At 42.1% G+C, this 21,193-nt stretch overlaps 1 protein-coding gene across 2 annotated transcripts; it reads right to left on the bottom strand.

Annotated features, from left to right (window-relative positions):
• Window positions 1-6,316: 6,316 nt before the first annotated feature.
• api5 (apoptosis inhibitor 5) lies at window positions 6,317-15,446 on the bottom strand. 2 transcript variants are annotated; one of them, XM_067436539.1, is made up of 14 exons: window positions 15,131-15,446; window positions 13,574-13,735; window positions 13,389-13,482; window positions 13,181-13,246; window positions 12,926-13,077; window positions 11,140-11,367; window positions 10,654-10,758; window positions 9,778-9,867; window positions 9,483-9,661; window positions 7,560-7,653; window positions 7,291-7,347; window positions 7,111-7,199; window positions 6,878-7,020; window positions 6,317-6,792 (listed from the first exon to the last, which is right to left on the bottom strand). In XM_067436539.1, exons 1-14 carry the CDS (start codon window positions 15,200-15,202, stop codon window positions 6,713-6,715), a joined length of 1,611 nt encoding a protein of 536 aa, XP_067292640.1. In that variant the 5' UTR covers window positions 15,203-15,446; the 3' UTR covers window positions 6,317-6,712. The 2 variants fall into 2 exon arrangements, with proteins under 2 accessions (XP_067292640.1, XP_067292641.1); XM_067436540.1 differs by having other exon boundaries at window positions 11,161-11,367; window positions 15,131-15,445.
• Window positions 15,447-21,193: the final 5,747 nt, after the last annotated feature.

The following is a 21,193-nucleotide window of genomic DNA, read 5'->3' as shown; positions in this document are numbered from 1 at the left end:
GCAGGGTGAACCGACATTGACGGGCAACAAGCCATCAGAGCAAGCCAAAGGCACAAATTGATCTACGGTTATAAGTTATTGAAGACATGTCGCATAGTCTATTAGTCTATTTATAGCACTATGTGTAGCCACAACAGCCACACGTGTGGAAACCACTTCTTTCGGGTTCCTAGTTGACATGTTAACACTCACTGGTTGCTATATTTAGTAAGCCTGGCAGTGCTGTTACTATTCCAGGCATTGTACATGAGGGGGCGGATGGTTCTCTTTCATGAAAAAGAGGATAGCGTTCCTTTTCTTGCAGTTCTTCAGCCATACTTCTGTCGTGTGTCTTTGCAGGGTGTGACAACTCCAAACTTCGACTGCAGAACACTGTGAACATATGAATATGTATTCAAATGAATGGCATTTAGCTGAATGCATTGTGTTCTAAAAAAATACAAAAACGGAATAAACAATATTATTATTCACAATCATTATTCTGATTCACAATCGATTTGTTAACTGTTCCGTTTTATAAGCAGGAACATTTAGAAAAACGAAGCTATTCTTATTGGGTTTACTCACATCTGTGGTCTGTTGCCGGATGATGAGATCATTTCAGATTTGATCAGATGCAAAAGCTGTGTTTAAATTTAAGAGGAGGCACAAATACAAACCATTAATTGGTTTTCAACATATGTTAAATAAAATGTGAACAAATACAACTTATTTCATTCATTCTTTTGAAATAACATACAACAGAACTCATAATGTATATGTTCAACTATATGAACAACCAATCAATAATTGCATTAAAAAAAAAAAAAACTGTAACCGCTTTGACTGATTTATTCAAGTGTTTGCAGAATACAACCACATTAGTTTCATATGTTTGAGAATCGGACTACACTGGCCACGCTATGTGCTTTTATTAAAAGACTATGGATATAGAAAGACAAGTCCTATAGAGTGGTGCAGATAGGACATCACTCTGTAAGCCAAAACACGGAAACAAGTTAGCATTTTAGCACTTCCGGTTCCCTCGTCCTAAAGTCAATGGGCTTTAGTTAAATAGCTGAAGGGTGTGGTGAACACAAGCTCAAGACACTCATGTTTTATTCTACGACATAAAATACATCCATATTACCCCACTTTTGATTTTTTTTTGAAGCTGTTATGTAAAGGATAAAAGGCGGTTGCTAACAATTGGCTAAAAAACTTTAAAAAAAAAAAAAGATTAAACGTTATCACGCCGAAGCGGTAAACTCAGTCCGCTTTTACAGCCTAATTGTGCTCTTATAAACTTGTCTAATTCAAACTCTCTGGGAAAATGTTTTGAGATAAAACTGTAAGAGTTGTCGGAAGCTTTGTGATGGTGACGTTGAAATCGCGGGACAGTGGTTTTTACTTTTAGCGACTGCATGTATAGGCTTCAAAATGTGTTAATCCTTGAAAATTAGCTTTATGGACAAAATGTGTAAGTATCGTAAACTTTTGTTGATCACAGGGTTTTTTCCCCGCAATAATCCAAAAGCCTATGGGAAAATCATATTGGGATTTTCTCGAGGCAACCAGTGCGATGTTAACAGCCGGTTGGCCTACAACGTGACGCCAAACCTTCACCACTCTATTACTTATGAATAGGAGAAAAATCAACGTGCAATATGACAGAATACGTCACGCCTTCTAAGTAAAGGAGCCAATCGCTGATTGTTATAGTCATTGCATGACTGCAGCTGCCGTTAGAAGCTCCGGTTCCCATAGAAACCTGAGACTCGCACTTAGGACTGCACATGTACATGGGCTCATCTAGCCTGAAATATATATATATATATATATATATATATATATATATATATATATATATATATATATATATATATATATATATATATATATATATATATATATATATATATATATATATATATATATATATATATATATATATATAAATGCTAATTAAGCATAAGAAACAACATTTATGGGACAGTTCATGTTAGATTGTGTTGCTGTCCCCCATTAAAATAGGACTTCGTCTTGAATGCCCGAAATAGCTGCACAGAGGCATTGCAAATATGGCCACTGAGTGAATAAACTTTCCATTGAAGAGACTTAGTTTTAAGGAAATAAAACATATCGGCTCATAGGAGTAATTTGTTTGGGAATCTGACTACAATGGTTACACTTAATGGTTTTGATTTACTAAAAAAAACTGGCTCACAAAAGCCACCTGCTCTGGAATCGGACTACGCCGGTAAAGCTCAATGCTTTTTATTCATTAAAAAGGATCGGTTCGTAAGAGTCAATCCTTTGGGAATCTGACTGCAGTAGCCACGGCATTTGTTTTTGATGCACTAAAAAGAACCGACTCATAGGAATCCATTTTCCAAAAATCGGCGAAAAATGTCCCCGGATGACCTACTACTTCTGGCGAGATTCTGAAGTGCACATTCGATGGACACTTTACGATCCCATGAGTCCACAGGCGAGGAGCAATGAATGGAGGTGAAAGGATGCAACTGAAGCTGGTAGGTCATGTAATAATGACAACATGGTGGTTGTACTATGATTCATACTATATATAATGCACCTTTTTAACGGTCACAAAGTAAGATCAAATTCAAAGGTATACCTAGAGAGCATGTGATTGTAGACGCACGTTAAGTTTTTTTTTTTATATAGGTCTGCTTAAAACCAGGTCCCGCTTTTAATATTAATTTGTTTGGAAACCAGACTGCACTGTATGTTACTTTGAGTTGCGGCAAAGTCCCTTTAAGACAAGTCATTTCACTTGGTGGCCATCTTTGAAATGCCTCTCAGGCATGCAAGTGCAGCTCCTATCTCTTTGAATGGGGAAACATTCAATTCTCCAAAACTGTTCACCAAGCTTACGATTAAATTGAAATTTAAATCACCAATGAAATCTGACAACAACTGTCTCATAAATTTTGTTTCTAAACGCTCAAATCATGACCTAAAAATGCATTTATCAGCCTGGGTGTGCATGCGTTGTCCTAAACGCTTGTCTCAGAACACTGCCTGTTTCTATAGAAACCAAAGTTTCTAAGGACAAGCTGCAGTGATGCAATGACTATTAATCAATGATTGGCTCTTTCATTAAGAAGGCGGGGCTTATTCGCCATATCATCCTATAAATAAAGACTTTAGCGGCAGTGCAGGTAACACTTTACGATGCTGTGTCTGAAATCGCATACTGTAGGTGCTACATTTGGTTTGAAACTTACTTCGCGACCGCTGAAAAGTTTGTTCGATATAGAGTGATTGTGTAGCCTGGTTAAAACCAGACCATTCTCAGTAGTAACTTGCAGAGCAAATCTAAATTTGCCGGAAGTTGTCTGGGTTTTCCCAGGCTAGTGAATGTGTGGAGTATCAATGAAATTCGAACACACTATATTTGTCATGTTGTCATTGACATGTGACCTATAGCTCTGGTTGTGTGGCTTTGCCTCTGCACAAATTATCTCCCGTGGTGTCATGGGATAGCTATGGCTGTATCCAAAATCACATACTGACAAAAGTAGTATGTCCAAATTCACATTACACATAAAAGAGTAGGCGAGAAGTACCTGAATGACCTACTACTTTGAAGTGTGATACGATGGACACTTTACTATCCCATGAGGCCACATGAGGGGATTTGTGAATGACAGTGAAGCACCGTAACTGACGCTGATAGATCATGTGATAATGACAACATGGGGAATGTGTTATGTCCAAAATGCATGCATACTACACACACTTATACTATAGAAAAAACACTTTTTCGCGTTCATAAAGTAATTACTGCAGCTGTCTACATGGGTAAGAGGCAACTGTTTACACTTATACGCGCATGGCCAGTGTGCATGAATGGTCATGTGACATGTTTTCGGTCATGTTAACTGAGACCGCTTCTGAAACACCAGTATAGGCGAGGATCGTTTTCGTCTGAAAATGGCGTACACGTTTGAAATGCACTAGTGTAAACAGGGCCCCAATGTCCATCGAATGCGTACTTAAGAATCTCAGTGGAAGTAGGCCTAGTAGGCCATGATCCGGGTACTTTCCACGTACTGTTTTATGTAAACATAGCCTACTTCTCGACTCACATAGGCTACTGTTTTCTGCTTACTATACAGCTCTGGAAAAAATTAAGAGACCATTTAACATTGAGAAATCCATGTTAAGTGGTCTCTTATTTTTTCCCACAGCTGTATAGCCTAGTATGGATATTCCGAAGCACCGCAAGTTTACGCCATTCCGTGCACGTTTGAAAACAGTTACTGGAACTACAACGTCACTAAAATGCTGCATCCGAAATACTTCCCTGCTATAGTATGCGAAAAAATAGTAGGCCTATAAAATGTAGGCTGAGAGATGTCCGAATGCACACTTAAGAATCTCGCCGGAAGTTGTAGGCCACCCGGGTACTTTTCACCTACAGTTTTATTCGGACTATTCGACTCACATGGCTACTGTTTTTTTGTTTTTCCCCTACTATATGAAAGTAGGCCTGAATATTCGTACGCAGCGCGAGTATTACGCTGGTTACCGGAAAAAAAAAAAAACACGAAAATTTGTTTCCAGTATTTTATTTGTAAGGTTAAAACCCATATTAAAACACAACTTCAGGTGAGCTGCAAGTTAAGGATCCGGGGTCTGTTAAAATGGCACATTTAACGCAGACAACGTTAATTAGTCGACTTGTTGTGGTGGCTTTCCACTCCATCCGATACAGCCCCACCTGCTCACTGCAGTATAGGCTATTATGAACATTTTGTTTGATATCGTACGCTTGTTGTGCAAGCCTATTTGCCCACCTTTTGATTGGTCCATCGATTTATCACGTCTTACAAAAATAGCCGATCACTATCAGACGTCTGTTGGCGAGCTAGACTTTTGAAGGAAAAGGAAAGCACGTCTTTAACACGATGAGAATCATAAAGAGGTTTCTTATTCGGTCACTTATATCTCTTGCAGCGAGCGCGTGAGGAGCTGAAGAGCTACAGTGACTGATTTGGGAAATACCTAGTCACGAGCGACCGAGGATGAGTTTCAGTGGTCTGATAGCGACACCTGTCGGTCAATGAGCAGCGCGCCTGTTGGAGTGTGGCACACAGAACTCGACGGATTTAACCCTAAAATTGCTTCTTTTTTTTTTGTTGCTAGATTTCATGGGGCATTTATTTCATCCGACATCAACTAATCCTGTGAACTAATTTTGACATTTCGATAGCTCTTTTATATTAAAATAAAGTAGGAAATATCGTGTAATTAGCCTACTGTTTTTATATTAAGTTAATGTTATCTATCATCTACACATACTGCTAATATTTTTTACTGACAAATTGTATCGCAATAATGAAATGCTTAATGTGAATCCTGTGCACTTGAGTTAATTGCATAACAATAGAAAAATAATGGCATTAGGCATTAAAACTGTGATTAGAAAAAAAACGTATATTTAAATCATCTTACAACTATTTAAACTACCTTTATAATATATTAAATAGACGTTTCGAATGTAATGTGCTTTTTCTGTTGTAAACGTGGATGGCCATCTACTGGTATTATTCTAGATTAACAGCAATTATAACCTGTGGTTAAAATTGTTTAATATTCCTTAAATCCGATAATTGCTGGGCTGTGAACTGTGAACACATGAAACGTGGAGATTGTAACATACACCAGTCTCTATGCTGCAAGTCAAACAATAGAGTGCAATACCGAGGTCAAGGGTTTGATTTGCAAGGTGAATCGAAGGTGAATAAATGTAAATATGCGAAAAAGCATTTGGTTGCAGTTTATCTTTGATAATCTTAATACACATTAAAGTTGGTAGAGAATAATAACGTGAATGCAAGATTAATGGCACCTTTGGTATAATTAAACTTAATATATCCCCCAAATATTTGCAAACCCATGAGAATTTGTTGAAAAATGCAAAAAGATTTTAATGTGGGTGAAAAAAAAAACTTGTTTGAAATGAAAAACAGCTGCAATACATAAATGTCTGATCTGCATAAATCAAAAACATTTAAATATCTCCTACAAACTAAGCATGCACAATCTTTGAAATTGAACGTGAACTCAGATCTATGCAAGCAATATTTGAAAATGATTAGCTCCTTAAATTATACGTAATGAATTGAAAAGAAAAAGGCATTCCTACTCTAAAAGGAGAACTTCCATGGGATATTTTACTGATCTTGAGGAGGTGGAAAATTTATATTTTAACTCAATAGAATTAAGTTAAACAAACATCAGGTCATATGAGATGTCATACAAACTTAAATATTTATGTCCCGACAAAAAGAAAGAGAGCATAAGATTTGACCCACACAAGTTTATGATAAAATTCAGAAGGATATTTTTACGTTTTACAAATTTGTGATTTTTGAACCAACAAAAGCTCGGAAAAATTAAAAAGTTAAAAAAAAAAGATACAAAGGACGCATGTCACCATACAAAAACACTTAAAAACCAAATACACTGCAGCAGTCTTTTGTTTCACACATTTGTAATCAAAGGGATAACCAATGACAAGAGGCTGTGAACAGATTTTCAAAAACACACCAAAGAATAAAAAATAAAAAACAACGCGGAGAGGAACAGAATGGATGGAGGTCTGTGAGACGCAGGAAAGACCAGCGGGGAGAAACCGTGTCAACACAGCAGAGATATTGTATTGTGGTAATGCATGGGTATAGAAACATATGCAGTCCTCTTAATAAATCCGGCCTCGGCTTCTGTTCCCTCTTCCTCCGAAGCCCCGGCCTCGCCCGCCCCTAAAGCCTCCTCGTTGTTCTGAGGGCACAGACGAGATCAGTTATACACACACATACAGTAATTCAATACAGTACTACTGCATAGGATTTGATTAGACACTCACCGTATGTGAAGTTCCCAATGCTGGCACTGTATTTCCCGCTGGGCGGATTGTATATTTGCCGGGCGTCCCTCCTGGGCAAGGTTGCAGGAATCTTCTTTGTTGTCGCTGTTGTTCCGATGTCTTCTCCAGAGTGCCTCTTCTGGCTGTAGGATATACAGAGATCATGGCAAAAACTTTAATAAGCAGACTAACTATGCCAATGTCTGGATGCCCAAATAGATCCGTGGACGTACCCAATTGCTGCCGCCGCCTCGGTCTTCTGCACAGGTTTCCAGGACAGAGTGACTGTGCTTTTATAGGATGGAGGGTTATGAAACAGATCCTAGAGAACATAACGGAAAACAAATAAGATCTTGTGTGCAAACTGTTACATAAAATAAACGTTCAGAATTATAATAATCAGTCAAGATTACCTTGATTAAAACATTTATGTTGTTGGTGATCTTCAAAGCCACCACTTTGATTTTATTCTGTGAAGAAAAAAGAAGTGATTTAAAGACTGTAATACATGCAACTTGTCGCCATATTTTCCCATGTTTTTTTTTTTAAATGCCTTGGATTTGCCACAAAAAACAAACATTATAAAATAGAAATTATGAATCAATGGCAAAATTCTATGCAGCTTGAAATTATTTATTTCTCTTACAGAGCAAAGATCACTGCAAAAAGTGTGATCTCATACCTCCTCTGTCTTCAGTGCATCGCCAGTCTTGCCTTGCAAAGCAACACGCAGTTGTCGAATATATACTTGCAGCCCCCGTGCAAAGTACTGTAACCTGTGACAAACAAAAAATAATACATTTAATGCAAACTGTTGACCTGCCCTTCACAAAGTGTGTATATAATTGACTTGTTATACAAAAATAATAGCCAAATAAATGTAATAACCTTCACTGTTCAAATTTTGGGGTCAGTAAATTTAAAAAAACATTTTTAAAAAGGTGCACTATGCAACTTTCCATCCACTGGGGGGCGCCTATTCAAGACAAATGTGTAGTTTGATGACGCAAAGTTTGAGCGCAGCATCTTGAGACATGAGGTCTTCACCTCACAGCCGGTGGAAAATAGGACTCGGACAGAAATCATGATCATGCATGCGGTTATTAACGTTACTGTAGTGTGAAGCAGAGCAGGACCGAGTGTTGTGGAGCTGAGCACAGCCGCTGGAGTGATTTTTATACAAACACACGGCTCGCTAACACTGGGACTTTTATTACGACAGGACACAGTCGCCAGGCGCCTGCACTGATTCGCTCTTCCGGTTATGATTATGAGGTAATGCAGCTCTGTTTATTATATTAGATACATTTAAGTGTGTTGAAAATGATGTTATGACGTTACTTGTTCACACTGCTAAGAGTAAAGCGCTTCTGCCAACCGAGGGTAACAGAGATATGACGCAATTGACAGGCGTCTCGCTCAAACGCTATCCTGAAACGTCCCGGTCCTTAGATAAAATAGCAATTTTCTCACAATTTACAAATAGTTGGAAACATTTGGGATATTGTAGGTACTAAACTGAACAAAATATATAACACCGGCCTAGTGGTTTTTGGATATTTTATGCAAAAATACTACATAGTGCACCTTTAAGTCCATTAAGCTGCTCACCAAGGCGGAATTAATATTTGAAAAACAAAAACAGTAATATTGTTAAATATATATATATGGATCTGGAAAATAACAGTAGTTTCTATTTGTCACATGACCATTCCAGAAATATTTCTAATGAAACATTTCTTAGTAATAATGAAAACAGTTGATTAATACATTTCTGGAAACTGACACTTTTTTTCAGAAATCGTGATGAATGGAAAGTTCAAAAGAACAGCACTCTTTTGTAACAATATAAATGTTTTGTTACTGTCGATTTTGATCAATATGTGTCCTCGCTGAACAGAAGTAATCATTTCTTGAGTTGCATTTTCACCTAAGTTACCCGGAACCCTTTTCCCAGGAACTCCCCCGCCCCATTTCTTACATGTTTCCATCACTGTCTAGAGTACCATGAAAACTAGGCAAATTAGTCCAGTGACGTAGGATGTTGCATGACTTTATAGTTCCTGCTGGATTTCATGCTCCGCTTATAAGCTTAATAAAGCCTGAACATCGGCGTCTGTCCATCGGTCATATTTTTAAATTCCATTGCTTATTCAAATGCAATTGCTGATACTACAGTCTTTTAAAATTGGTGGTTTAAATAAATTCTTCATATAGTCAACCAATCAAAATGCTCCCACCCCCGAAAGTCCCTGAACTTTGAATAACTAAAACCTCACAAGCAGGGACATTCTGAGGGGGGAACTTTTTACCCGGAACTTGACTTAGACCCTGGTCCCTGTAGTCGAAACACACAGAGTACAACCTCAAAGTCCATAGTTCCTGTGGTGGAAACACGGCTTTTGTGTGGTAGTGTGCATTAAAAAAAGTATTGTTTTTGCTGTGGCATTGAAATTGGTATTGAGAATCACCCAACTTAGTATTGGTACTAAAGAATTTTTTCATATTGTAACAATCCTAGTAATGATGCAAATGCTTCAAGATTTGAAATGTTTACAGTAGCAACACACCCACGGTCTTTGTAATGATTAATGCAAGATCTGACCTGATCTTGAAGTCCTTCAGCTTCTCTGCGCTGACTTTGTCGATGAGAAAGTCAGGTAGCTTTTTGCCCAGTTGGTGAAAGCTGAAGAGCAGACACTCCACATAGCTGAACTGAAGTTTGGGCTCTTCGTTCGCAGCATTCTCTCCGTTCTCCTCCTCTGGAGGCAGGGGCATGAACTCCTTAGGACAGTAGGGGACACAAACATAAAATAAGAGGATGTTTGATGACAAAGAAGTTGAAATGGAAAACTTTATATTATATATATATCTCTTCGGAGTTTAATGTATGTCTTTACCAGGAGCTTCTCAAACAGCATATTGAGGTTAACCTCCAGTTTGTCCATGTCTCCACAATACGGACTCATCTCTGCTAACAACTTAAGTACCTGTAAAGCAAAAATACTTGTTTTAAAGCCTCTTGTGAATATTTGGACATTTATAAAAAGAAAAGCATATAATTTTGTCTCTATGTATAATTACTCTCACATCCAAGCTTAAAGGTCCCATTCTTCGCGTGTTTTCGAAGCTTTGATTATGTTTACAGTGTGCAATATAACATGAGTTCATGTTTCGCGTGTCAAAAAAACCCAGTATTTTTCACACAATTGACTTCTGTACAGCACTGTTTCCTCTGTCCTAAAAACGGCCTGATGATTTCCTTGTTCTATGAAGTCCCTCCTTCAGAAATACGTAACGAGTTCTGATTGGGCCAGCGCTTCCCGTGTTGTGATTGGACAGCAGCTTAGCGCACTTTGCCCAGAAAGGTCCCGCCTCTTACCATAACGGGGAGATGCAAGCGCTGAATGCGTGCTCTTCTCCACGTGGGAGAGCAACAAGACCACGCCCCCTTTTTTGTGTGTTCTTGTGGGCGGAGGGTTCGTCAACAAACAGTTCTAGTGACCGCATTATATCCCTGCACTTTCTGCTGTAGTCCAAACCGGCCGTTCGCTGTAGGCTTTGAAAGGGAACTTCTGTTAAATAAAATATCTCGCTTGGCATTGAACTTTGAGCTTATTATTTATGCTCTAACAGCAACATTTCACACTAACTAAAGTTTGAAAGATGGAATCGCGAAGAACGGGACCTTTAATATGCAGAAACTACAGTTTATGTAGGTTTCAGTCCATTTTTGACCAATGACCCTTCTGTGATTTCCATCATGTGATACACACCTCAAGCTGGATGTCCAGTTCTGCTACAGGGCTGGTGAGCAGACTGAGGTTGGGCAGGACAAATTCGCAGAAGTATGTCACAAAGCGAGTAGAATGCACATTTTTCTGGAGAAGAGCAGGAGTAAATAAAGTAAATAACTGATTTGCACCATTACTAGTAAAATATATTTATGGAAGACATGACCAACACACACAAGCAAAAAAAAAAAAAGGTTGAAAAGAATGGAAAACATTAACAGTAAAACAAAAACAATACAAAAAAGTAAACAATAAAATTGAGGCTACAGCATTTGTTTCTTTTTGTTCAGATTCAAGTTGCTTTTTTAACAGAAAATGCCCCTCAGATTCAGATGCTAAACGATTTATTCAGGCTTCTGAGCTTTTGCCAGGAACTGACAAATTCAATAGCCGAATATTTTTGGAAAAACAAAAATATCGATTGATCACATCCACCATGGTGTGATGCATGAGGTTTAAAGTGCTGACCGTTGCTGTGGATTCACTCACAGAAAAGAGTGGCAAGGCCTGGCGTGTGCACTGCAAGAGCCGGTCGACGCTGTCGGCATCTGCGGGGTTCAGCGCCTGCTCTAGGAAAGCCTGCTCCACCACCAGCTCCACTAACTGCTGCCGCCCGCTCACGGTCTGCATGGTCTTCAGCCCGGAAAGGATACGCATCAGAAGCACAAACTCCTCCCCCGTCACATCCTCTAGCACCTAAGACAATCAGAGAGGCACAGGTCGAGGAATCGCATCAAACTGTGGTGCAACCAAATTGACCTTTCTATGACAAGACAAGGTTAGTTCAGGTTATATCATCATGTGGAGTGCTGTTCCACTCAATGTTGATGGCTTCTAACGGTTCATGAGTAGTTGCCTCCTCAAAAATGTCTCCCATTTTTTGTTTTGTTTAATGGGAGACCAAATATTCACTAGGGTTCAAATCTGGAGTCTGACCAGGCCAAAACATGAGCCTGATGGACTTGTTCTCAAGCCACTAAGGCCTAGTTATCTTTCCAGTTTGGACAGGAACATTGTCTAGTTGAAAAATAAGATCCAAACATTCCTCTTTATATCTTTTCATTAGTAGGAAGCAAGCCATTCTACAGCATTCTCCTGTAGCGCAATATTCTCCTGTACTCCTGTAGAATCAAATGACTTTTGACAGTGAAGGAGCTCACCGATACCACAGCTTTGCTGTGCTAGAGATGCATTTATTATTATTTCTCACCAGATTTTCAGAGACGTCGCTCTGGAGCATCACCATACAATGTGTGTTTTATGGTGATTCATCACTCCACAAACAACTTCTCATATTCTGTCCAAAATGTCATGCTGTCTTTGATGTTTTTCTGAGGTAGCAATGGCTTAAAGTAGAGCATTTGCTTTCATTTATCTAATTTCCTAACACAGTAATATGCGTTTAAGACTACTAAAAGCTTAATGTTTAGCCATTTTGGGTCCATTTGTTTCACCCAGGAATATACATTTGTAAATTGTGTGCGAGATGCATTCTGTGTGTGTGTGTATGTATGTATATTATGTGTGTGTATATAATATTATATATATATATATATATATATATATATATATATATATATATATATATATATATACACACACACACACACGAGATTACATTTTTACATGTAAACCTTAAAAAAAAAAGTTATATTAAGTTTTTTCTCTAAATTTTGCGCATATATTTAAACCTAATATTTTAACACCAACGCTTTTTCATTGACACAAACCATTTTTTTATTATTTCACCGCCATTGGAAAGTTTGGCATCAGTAAGATTTTTTTAATTAATAATTTTATTCAGCAAGGATCCGTTACATTGATCAAGTGTCAGTAAATAATTTGAACTCATGATTTATGATACGAGACAGCTTTGCATCAGTAAAAAAAAAAAATCAATAAATTACATTTTAAAATATATTAAAATAGAATTAAATGAATTGTTTAAATCATATTTCATAATTACTGTATTTTTGATCAATTAAATGCAGCCTTGTAGAACAGAAGAAACCTTTTTTAAAAAGTTTTTTTTTTTTTAAATCTTAGACCCTAAACCAGGGGTTTCCAATCCTGCCCATTAAACACACCTGAACACGCTAATCAAGGTCTTACTAGGCATGCTAGAAACTTCCAGACAGTTGTGTTGAGGCAAGTTTGAGCTAAACTCTGCAGGACAGTGGCCCTCCAGGACCGAGTTTGAGCCTAAACCTTTGAACAGTAATGTATGTGTGAAAAAAAAAAGAAGTGTAGATACCTTTTTTGTTTCTATAAAGATGTAATCCTCAACCTCCTTTGTCATTGTGTCATCTGGCATCATTTTCAACTTAGTTGAGAGAAACTTAATCGCCCTCTCTCGAACAATATCTTCTCCCTGCAGGATCTGACTGAACAAGCCTCCCAGAGTTCCTTTAAAGAAAGACACCGGAGTAAAGGGGGATAATAACTTCACCTACAACATACGGCTCTTTTAGTCATGACAGACAATACTAAAATAATCAGGATTTGATACCTTTTGCGTCAATTTTGAATATGGAGATCAAAGCCGTGTTAACTTGATTGAATTCAGCAGAATCATCTGGAAGATGTGACAAGAAATAACTAAGATCAAACAGCTGGAAAAACAATATGTCAGATGCAATAGTTTATGCAGAAATTCAAGAACTTTATGTAGATCATCTAAAAAACACTTAGCAAATGTGAAAACCACTGTAGGCTACCTGTCTGCAATAGCTGTGTCAGGATGTCTGCGACTCTGGGTAAATTCTCTCCTGATGCGAAACGGGGGAGCTCTTTGATAGCCTGCCTTCGGATCTATAATCAGAAAAGAACCAACAACGTAGAGATGTGTTTTCTGCTATCACCACCCATGACATGCAAACCCATGGTGTTATGATGTACTCACGGATACATCCTCATCCTCACACAGATCGAGCTGCGCGTTGATGGCTGCATCGGCCAGCTCTGGAAAACTGCTGAAAAATTTTGGAATGAACTGTGCGGCCAGTCGCTTCTCCTTTGCGCCGCCTTTAACGCCATCCAGAATTACTTGATAAGCATCTTTGTGCTGTAAAACAATACAAAAATAAGTGAGGTTAAAAATATTGATTTGAAATATTAATGCATCAACACTTTACAATGAAGTCGCGTGTTAACATTAGTTAATGCATAAACTAAGCAACATATTTTAACCGCTTTTATTAAAAGATATTAAATTAGTAAATTGGGATTTTAAACTAAGATTAATAAACACAGTAGAACTTTTGTACCTTGTTAGTTGATGTTAACTAATGTTAACAAATCAAGGGCTATTGCAAAGTGTTACTTTACTATATATATATATATATATATATATATATATATATATATATATATATATATATACATACATAAATTATGTATATATGCACTCATTTATGTATAAAATTAAAAAACATTTGCATATATGTATATATATATAATTTATATTATATAAATATTCTAAATATAAATAACAACTTTTTCTTATATGCATACATAATTAAGTTATACACCGTGCACATACACACACATATATAGTAAACTTATTTTGGATGCGATTAATCGATTTAACAGCACTGCTTTTAAGTTTAATACATATATTTAATACATGAAGCATTGAGTTATGTTGTGGGTAATATCTTATAATGATATTTTTAATATATTAATTTTTATAAACAGTTCAAAGTACCATTTTAAGCAGGAATATCACGGTTTCAGAAAAAAGCAACAAAAACATCTCTAGATATAGATAATTATTAACTGAGCACCAATCATAACTGATTGAGCTTTGTTATCTTATAAATAAATTACTTTTTAAAATGTATTAAATAGTTTTTATAAATTCTAACATTATTAAAGTTTTACTGTATTTCTGATCAAATAAATGCAGCCTAGGTCACAGAATCCAATAAGATTATTTATATAAGTTAAATATGTAAAACGTTTTACACATTTGAACATTTAATGCTCCCTGAATAAGGATATTTCCGCCAGACTAAGAGTTTTTTTTCCCCATTATGTAAATTCACTCATCCTACCTCGTTAAAGCTTTTCCTAAGATGTTAATCATTCATCAGTATTACTGTTCGCAGAACGGCGAAACCCCAATTCACAAACACATTACGTTCACAGCGTAACAAAACGCGACAGCTTTCTCTTCAACAAACCTCAAAAGTAACCCAAGTTTTTTTAAACCAGATACATAAGGAATGAACAATGGGTGCACAGCTGCCCTTAATGCTCGCAAATGGTCATGTTAGCTTATTTACTCAAAAACACGCAACTATCGCAAGCTATTACGGCTAATGAGCTAGTAACGTTAGTCCGACGAGGCCTCGCAGACACACCAGTCTTTAAATTGTACAAAAACCCCCTGAAACGAAATATTTAAAGCGTGTTCTTCCTACAGAGCGACATCACAGACACGCGAGGCTTTGCTTACCTTGCTGAGATCCTCCTTTGCGTCGGCGAGGATGCCGTAGTTACGGTAGAGATCCTCCACTGTCGCCGCCATCAGCGTGTCCGACTTCACCGCGGGGTTTCAATGAAAAACGGCAGTTGTGCTGCTCCTTCTGTGATATTTCTGCTGTATCCGCTCGAAATGTACTCAAACGCGTCACGGTATTAAAGTGCAGACGTGATGTGGGCCGTTTGTGTGTTGTTATTTTGAAAGTAAACGTTGCTATCGCGTACAGAACGCCAGCTTGGGTTTGTTGCTCTGTGCCGCGGCGGGATGAACGTCACTTCTGCGCTTTTGGGGCATGATTGACAGCGTCATTGGTTGAGCTCCATCTGCTGGATTGGGTGTCTAATGGCACGCACATCCATAGTATTTCAACATTTAGATAAAGTCAGAGCATTGAAACATACGCAACTAAGATTATTCAATAAACTGCTCTTTTCACTATTATCACTTTGTCTCCTGCTATTGCTTCTCTTTGGCTTTCTCAGCCAAACTATCAGGCTGATAGAAGGCTTTCATTAGAGATTTAAGTTTGCTGGGTTGCACACCAGTCAAAACATTTGACTAAACTTTTGACGGCGCCCAGGGCTGGATGTGAACAATTGGAAACAGGACTGTAAAAAAGTGCTACCTTAAAGTGTCATTGGAGCAGTGGAGACATGTTCTCTGGAGTGACAAATGCTTCTCTGTCTGGCAACCCGGTTGCCAGGAGAACGGTACTTGCCTGATTGCATTGTGCCAAGACACGTGTAAAGTTTGGTTGAGGGGGGATTATGGTGTGGGGTTGTTTTTCAGGGGTTGGGCTTAGCCCATTAGTTCCAGTGAAAGGAACTCTTAATGCTTCAGCATACCAAGACATTTGGGACAATTTCATGCTCCCAACTATGTGGGAGGAGTTTGGGGATAGCCCTTTCCTGTTCCAACATGGCTGCGCACCAGTGCACAAAGCAAGGTCCATAAAGGATGAGCAAGTTTGGTATGGAGGAACTTACCTGTCCTGCAAAGAGTCCTGACTTCAGCCTAATAGAACACCTTTGGGATGAATTAGAATGGAGACTGCGAGCCAGACCTTCTTGTCCAACATCAGTGCCTGACCTCAGAAATGTGCTTCTAGAAGAATGGTCAAGAATTCCCATAAACACACTCCTAAACCTTGTAGACAGCCTCCTCAGAAGAGTTGAAGCTGTTATAGCTGCAAAGGCGGAGCCAACTCCCTATTAAACCCTGTGGATTAAGAATGGGATGTCATTAAAGTTCATGTGCATGTAAAGGCAGGCGTCCCAAAACTTTTGGCAAAACTGTGTATTCAGTTGGTGTCTGAGGCAAATTATTGGCTCAGAGAAAAAAAAGTCACAACACATTTTTACGTAATCTATAAACTTTCAAGAAAATAATAATAATTATGTACAAAAAATATATCCAAAATACTGTGTTGAGTCAAAATTCCATAGGAAATATATATGGGTATGTGGCAAGGGGGGCGTGGTTCAGCGAGGTCTGCAGCGGGAGAGAGGGCCGCGGGACGAGCGGTAAGTGAGTGGGTTGGACGCAGATTAATAACACCTGTCTCTTGTTCTAGTAATGAGCGCGGAGACGGGATAAAACACCAGCGGAACCGGAGACCAGGGAGAGAGAGAGTCGGACTGTTGATGCGAGACCCTGAGTTATCCGGAACCCGGAAGTGCGTGACCCGGAAGTGAAACTGAGACTGAGCACATGAGAAAACAGACACACACTGAAGTGTGCACGTTGAGATTGAGTTTGAAAATAAAAAGCATCAACAGTCCTGCCGACCCCCGTGTCCTCTTCCTTCCTTACTCTATCGAACTTGTTACACTGGTGCCGAAACCCGGGAAGGAAGCAGGACAGCGCCGCCGCCATGACAACGCCCTCCGCCTCGCCATTTGCGGATATCATCAACTCCCTCGCGGTCCTCCACCAGGAACACCATCAGGCATTGCTGGACCTTCGGACTGAACAGGAGCGCCGCTTCGAGGCGATCGTCCAAGGCCAGCAAGAGGACCGCGAGCGGTTCCGGAGCTGGATGGACCGGGAGGTTCGCGCCGAGGCCGCTGGGCGGGCCAGCGCACCGGTGCACGTGCCCCTGCAGAAAATGGGGCAGGAAGACGACCCGGAGGCCTTCGTCGATTTGTTCCAGAAGGCCGCGGAGGCCTGCGGGTGGCCCCGGGCACAGTGGCCGGTGCGCCTCATCCCCCTTCTATCCGGCGAAGCCCAGGCGGCCGCACAACAGCTACCGGTCGCGAACCTCCTGGACTACGACGATCTGAAGAGGGCCATACTTCAGCGGGTCGGCCGGACCCCAGAGCAACACCGCCAGCGTTTCCGTTCCCTGGAGTGGGGTGAGTCCGGTCGACCCTTCGCCTTGGCCCAACAGCTCCGGGACGAGTGCCGCAGATGGCTTCTGGCCGGCGGCAGCGACGTGGACCATGTTGTCGATCTGGTGGTGCTGGAGCAGTTTATCACTCGGCTCCCCAGGAAGACCGCCGAGTGGGTCCAGTGCCACCGGCCCACGTCGCTGGAGACGGCGTATCAACTTGGCGGAGGACCACCTGGTGGCGTGCCCGGGGGTCGGCGAACCCCCACTAACTTCTCCCTCTCTCTCTCCTCCTTCTCTCTCTCTCTCTCGACCTGTCCCTCTCCCCAGGTCCCGCCCTCCAGGCCCTCCTCGCGTCCCCCCCAGAGGCCGGGGTGGGATGGGCCTTGGACCGTCTGGGAGTTCGCGGGTCCCGCCCAGGGGGGCGGGGCCGCTGGGGATGGGTAGTGACAATGGATCCGGTTCCGCCCCCTTTCCGCGCTCAGCCTCCAACCCACTCCCCGCCGCCGGGGCGGGTAGGCCTGGGCTGGCCTGCTGGCGGTGCGGCGATCCGGATCATTTTGTGGACCGGTGTCCGATGATGGACATCGGAACAATGATCCGGATCCCGGACGTCCAGCGGACCACCCCCGATCAAGCAGGAGAGTACCAAATTCCTGTAAGTATCAAGGGGGGTACATATCAGGCCTTGGTGGATTCAGGATGTAACCAAACCTCGATCCATCAAAGCCTGATGCAGCCTGGGGCATTGGATACAAGCCGCATGGTTAAGGTGCGGTGTGTGCACGGGGATGTGGTGGAATATCCGGTTGTCCCAGTCACGATACAGTTTAGGGGGAAAAAGCATAGTGTTGAGGTGGCGGTTAGTCCCCACCTCCGGCATCCGCTAATTCTGGGGACGAATTGGCCCGCCTTTTCGGCGTTATTGGGGTCGTTATGCGCGGATGCCGCTTGGGGAAACAAGGCTAGGACCGGGGCGGTGCGAGTGCAGGTTGGCGAGACTGATACGGGACCCTTGGGAACTGCTTCAGAGGAACCGAGCGGGGTCGAGAGACTGATTCTCTCGGACCGCGATGACTTCCCTCTGGAGCAGTCTCAAGATGAGACTCTAAAACATGCTTTTCAACAGGTCCGCACTATCGACGGTCAGTCCCTCCAACCCGCATTGCCTGTCACGTATCCTTATTTTGCCATAATTAAGGATAGGTTGTATCGAGTGACCCAAGACGCTCAGACAAAAATGGATACAACCCAGTTGTTAGTACCAAAGAGCCGCCGGGAAATGCTTTTCCAGGCGGCTCACTCTAACCCGATGGCGGGCCACCTGGGACAGGCGGCCACGCTGAATCGTTTAATGACCCGATTTTTTTGGCCAGGCATTCATGACAATGTGCGCAGGTGGTGCGCGTCTTGTCCTGAATGTCAGTTGGTGAACCCACTGGCCGCCCCAAAAGCGCCATTGCGCCCCCTACCATTAATGCAGGTCCCCTTCGAGAGAATTGCGATGGACCTCATCGGGCCATTAGTGCGATCCGCACGCGGACATCGTTTTGCGCTAGTTATCGTGGACTACGCAACACGATATCCGGAAGCAGTGGCTCTCCGCAACATCTCGGCGAAGAGTGTTGCGGACGCACTGTTTCGTTTGATCTCCCGGGTGGGGATTCCGAAAGAAATCCTCACTGATCAAGGCACGGCGTTTATGTCACGCACGTTAAGCGAATTATACGGATTATTGGGCATTAAATCCATTCGAACCAGCGTCTATCACCCACAAACAGACGGCTTGGTCGAACGATTTAATCGCACTCTTAAATCCATGATCCGTAAATTCGTACAGGAAGACGCCAAAAATTGGGATCGGTGGTTAGAACCCCTCTTATTTGCTGTGCGCGAGGTCCCGCAAGCCTCCACGGGGTTTTCCCCCTTCGAGCTTCTCTACGGGCGACAGCCACGGGGGGTGCTGGACGTCCTACGAGAAACTTGGGAGGAGGGGCCTTCGTTGGCTAAAAACGAAATTCAGTACGTCATGGACTTGCGAACAAAACTCCACACATTGGGGCGGCTATCTAGGGAGAATTTGTTGCAAGCCCAGGACCGCCAGAGCCGGGCATATAACAGGGGTACTAAACTACGCAAATTCACACCGGGAGAGAAAGTGCTCGTTCTACTCCCAACGTCGAGCTCAAAATTAATGTCAAAGTGGCAGGGGCCGTTTGAGGTCGCACGGCAGATAGGAGAGCTCGATTATGAAGTGATACGATCCGATAGGAACGGGGCACGTCAAATATACCACCTCAATCTGCTTAAAAAATGGAATGAGGTGGAATCGGTGTTGTTGGCAACGGTGATCGGGGGAGAGGATGATCTCGGGCCAGAGGCGAGCATTAAAGCGCAATCAGTCGCGTTGGCCCCAGGGGGAGATCACCTCTCACCGTTACAACTCGCTGATTTATCGAAATTACAGGCGGAGTTCGCTGACGTGTTCTCGCCCCTACCGGGACGTACCGACTTGATTCAGCACCATATCGAGACCGAGCCGGGCGTGGTAGTTCGCAGCCGGCCGTATCGCTTGCCTGAACACAAGAAAAAAGTAGTTCAGGACGAATTAGGCGCAATGCTCGACATGGGAGTAATCGAGGAGTCCAACAGTGACTGGGCGAGCCCGATAGTTTTGGTCCCCAAAACAGGTAGGCAAGGTGAACGCTGTGTCGAAGTTCGACGCGTATCCAATGCCACGGGTTGACGAACTGCTTGATCGGTTAGGCACGGCTCGATTTTATTCGACACTGGACTTAACAAAGGGCTATTGGCAGATCCCCTTGTCTCCATTGTCCAAAGAAAAAACAGCTTTCACCACGCCGTTTGGATTACACCAATTTGTCACGCTTCCTTTCGGCTTGTTCGGGGCGCCCGCAACCTTCCAGCGGCTCATGGATAGGATTTTGCGTCCCCATGCTGCATATGCTGCTGCGTACCTAGATGACATAGTGATTTATAGTCACGATTGGCAGCGGCATATGCAGCATGTGAGGGCGGTCCTGAGGTCGCTGAGGAGAGCGGGGCTCACGGCCAATCCGAAGAAGTGTGCGATTGGGCGGGTGGAAGTAAGGTATCTGGGCTTCCACTTGGGTCATGGACAGGTGCGTCCCCAAATTGATAAGACTGCCGCAATTGCAACCTGTCCGAGGCCCAAGACCAAAAAGGAGGTAAGACAGTTCTTGGGGCTGGCGGGATATTATAGACGGTTTATACCAAATTATTCGGACCTCACCAGCCCTTTGACTGATCTTACTAGAAAGGGGCTACCAGATACGGTCCAGTGGACGGAGCCGTGTCAACAGGCTTTTACCCAAGTAAAGGCTGCTCTATGTGGCGGGCCGCTGTTACACTCCCCTGACTTTTCTCTCCCTTTCTTGTTGCAGACTGACGCGTCGGACAGGGGGCTGGGCGCAGTCCTGGCCCAGGAGGTGGAGGGGGGAGAGCGGCCAGTGCTGTACATTAGCCGTAAGCTCTCCAAGAGGGAAGCTAAGTACAGCACCATAGAAAAGGAGTGTTTGGCCATCAGATGGGCCGTTCTCACCCTCCGCTATTACCTCCTGGGGCGGGAGTTCACTCTCTGTTCGGACCACGCTCCTCTCCAATGGCTCCACCGCATGAAGGATACCAACGCGCGGATCACCCGTTGGTATCTGGCTCTCCAGCCG

Source organism: Pseudorasbora parva, chromosome 25 (assembly GCF_024679245.1).
Source record: "Pseudorasbora parva isolate DD20220531a chromosome 25, ASM2467924v1, whole genome shotgun sequence".
Taxonomy (NCBI): Eukaryota; Metazoa; Chordata; class Actinopteri; order Cypriniformes; family Gobionidae; genus Pseudorasbora; species Pseudorasbora parva.
The sequence above is the reverse complement of the archived record's forward strand: the minus strand, read 5'-3'. Positions and strand labels throughout refer to the sequence as shown.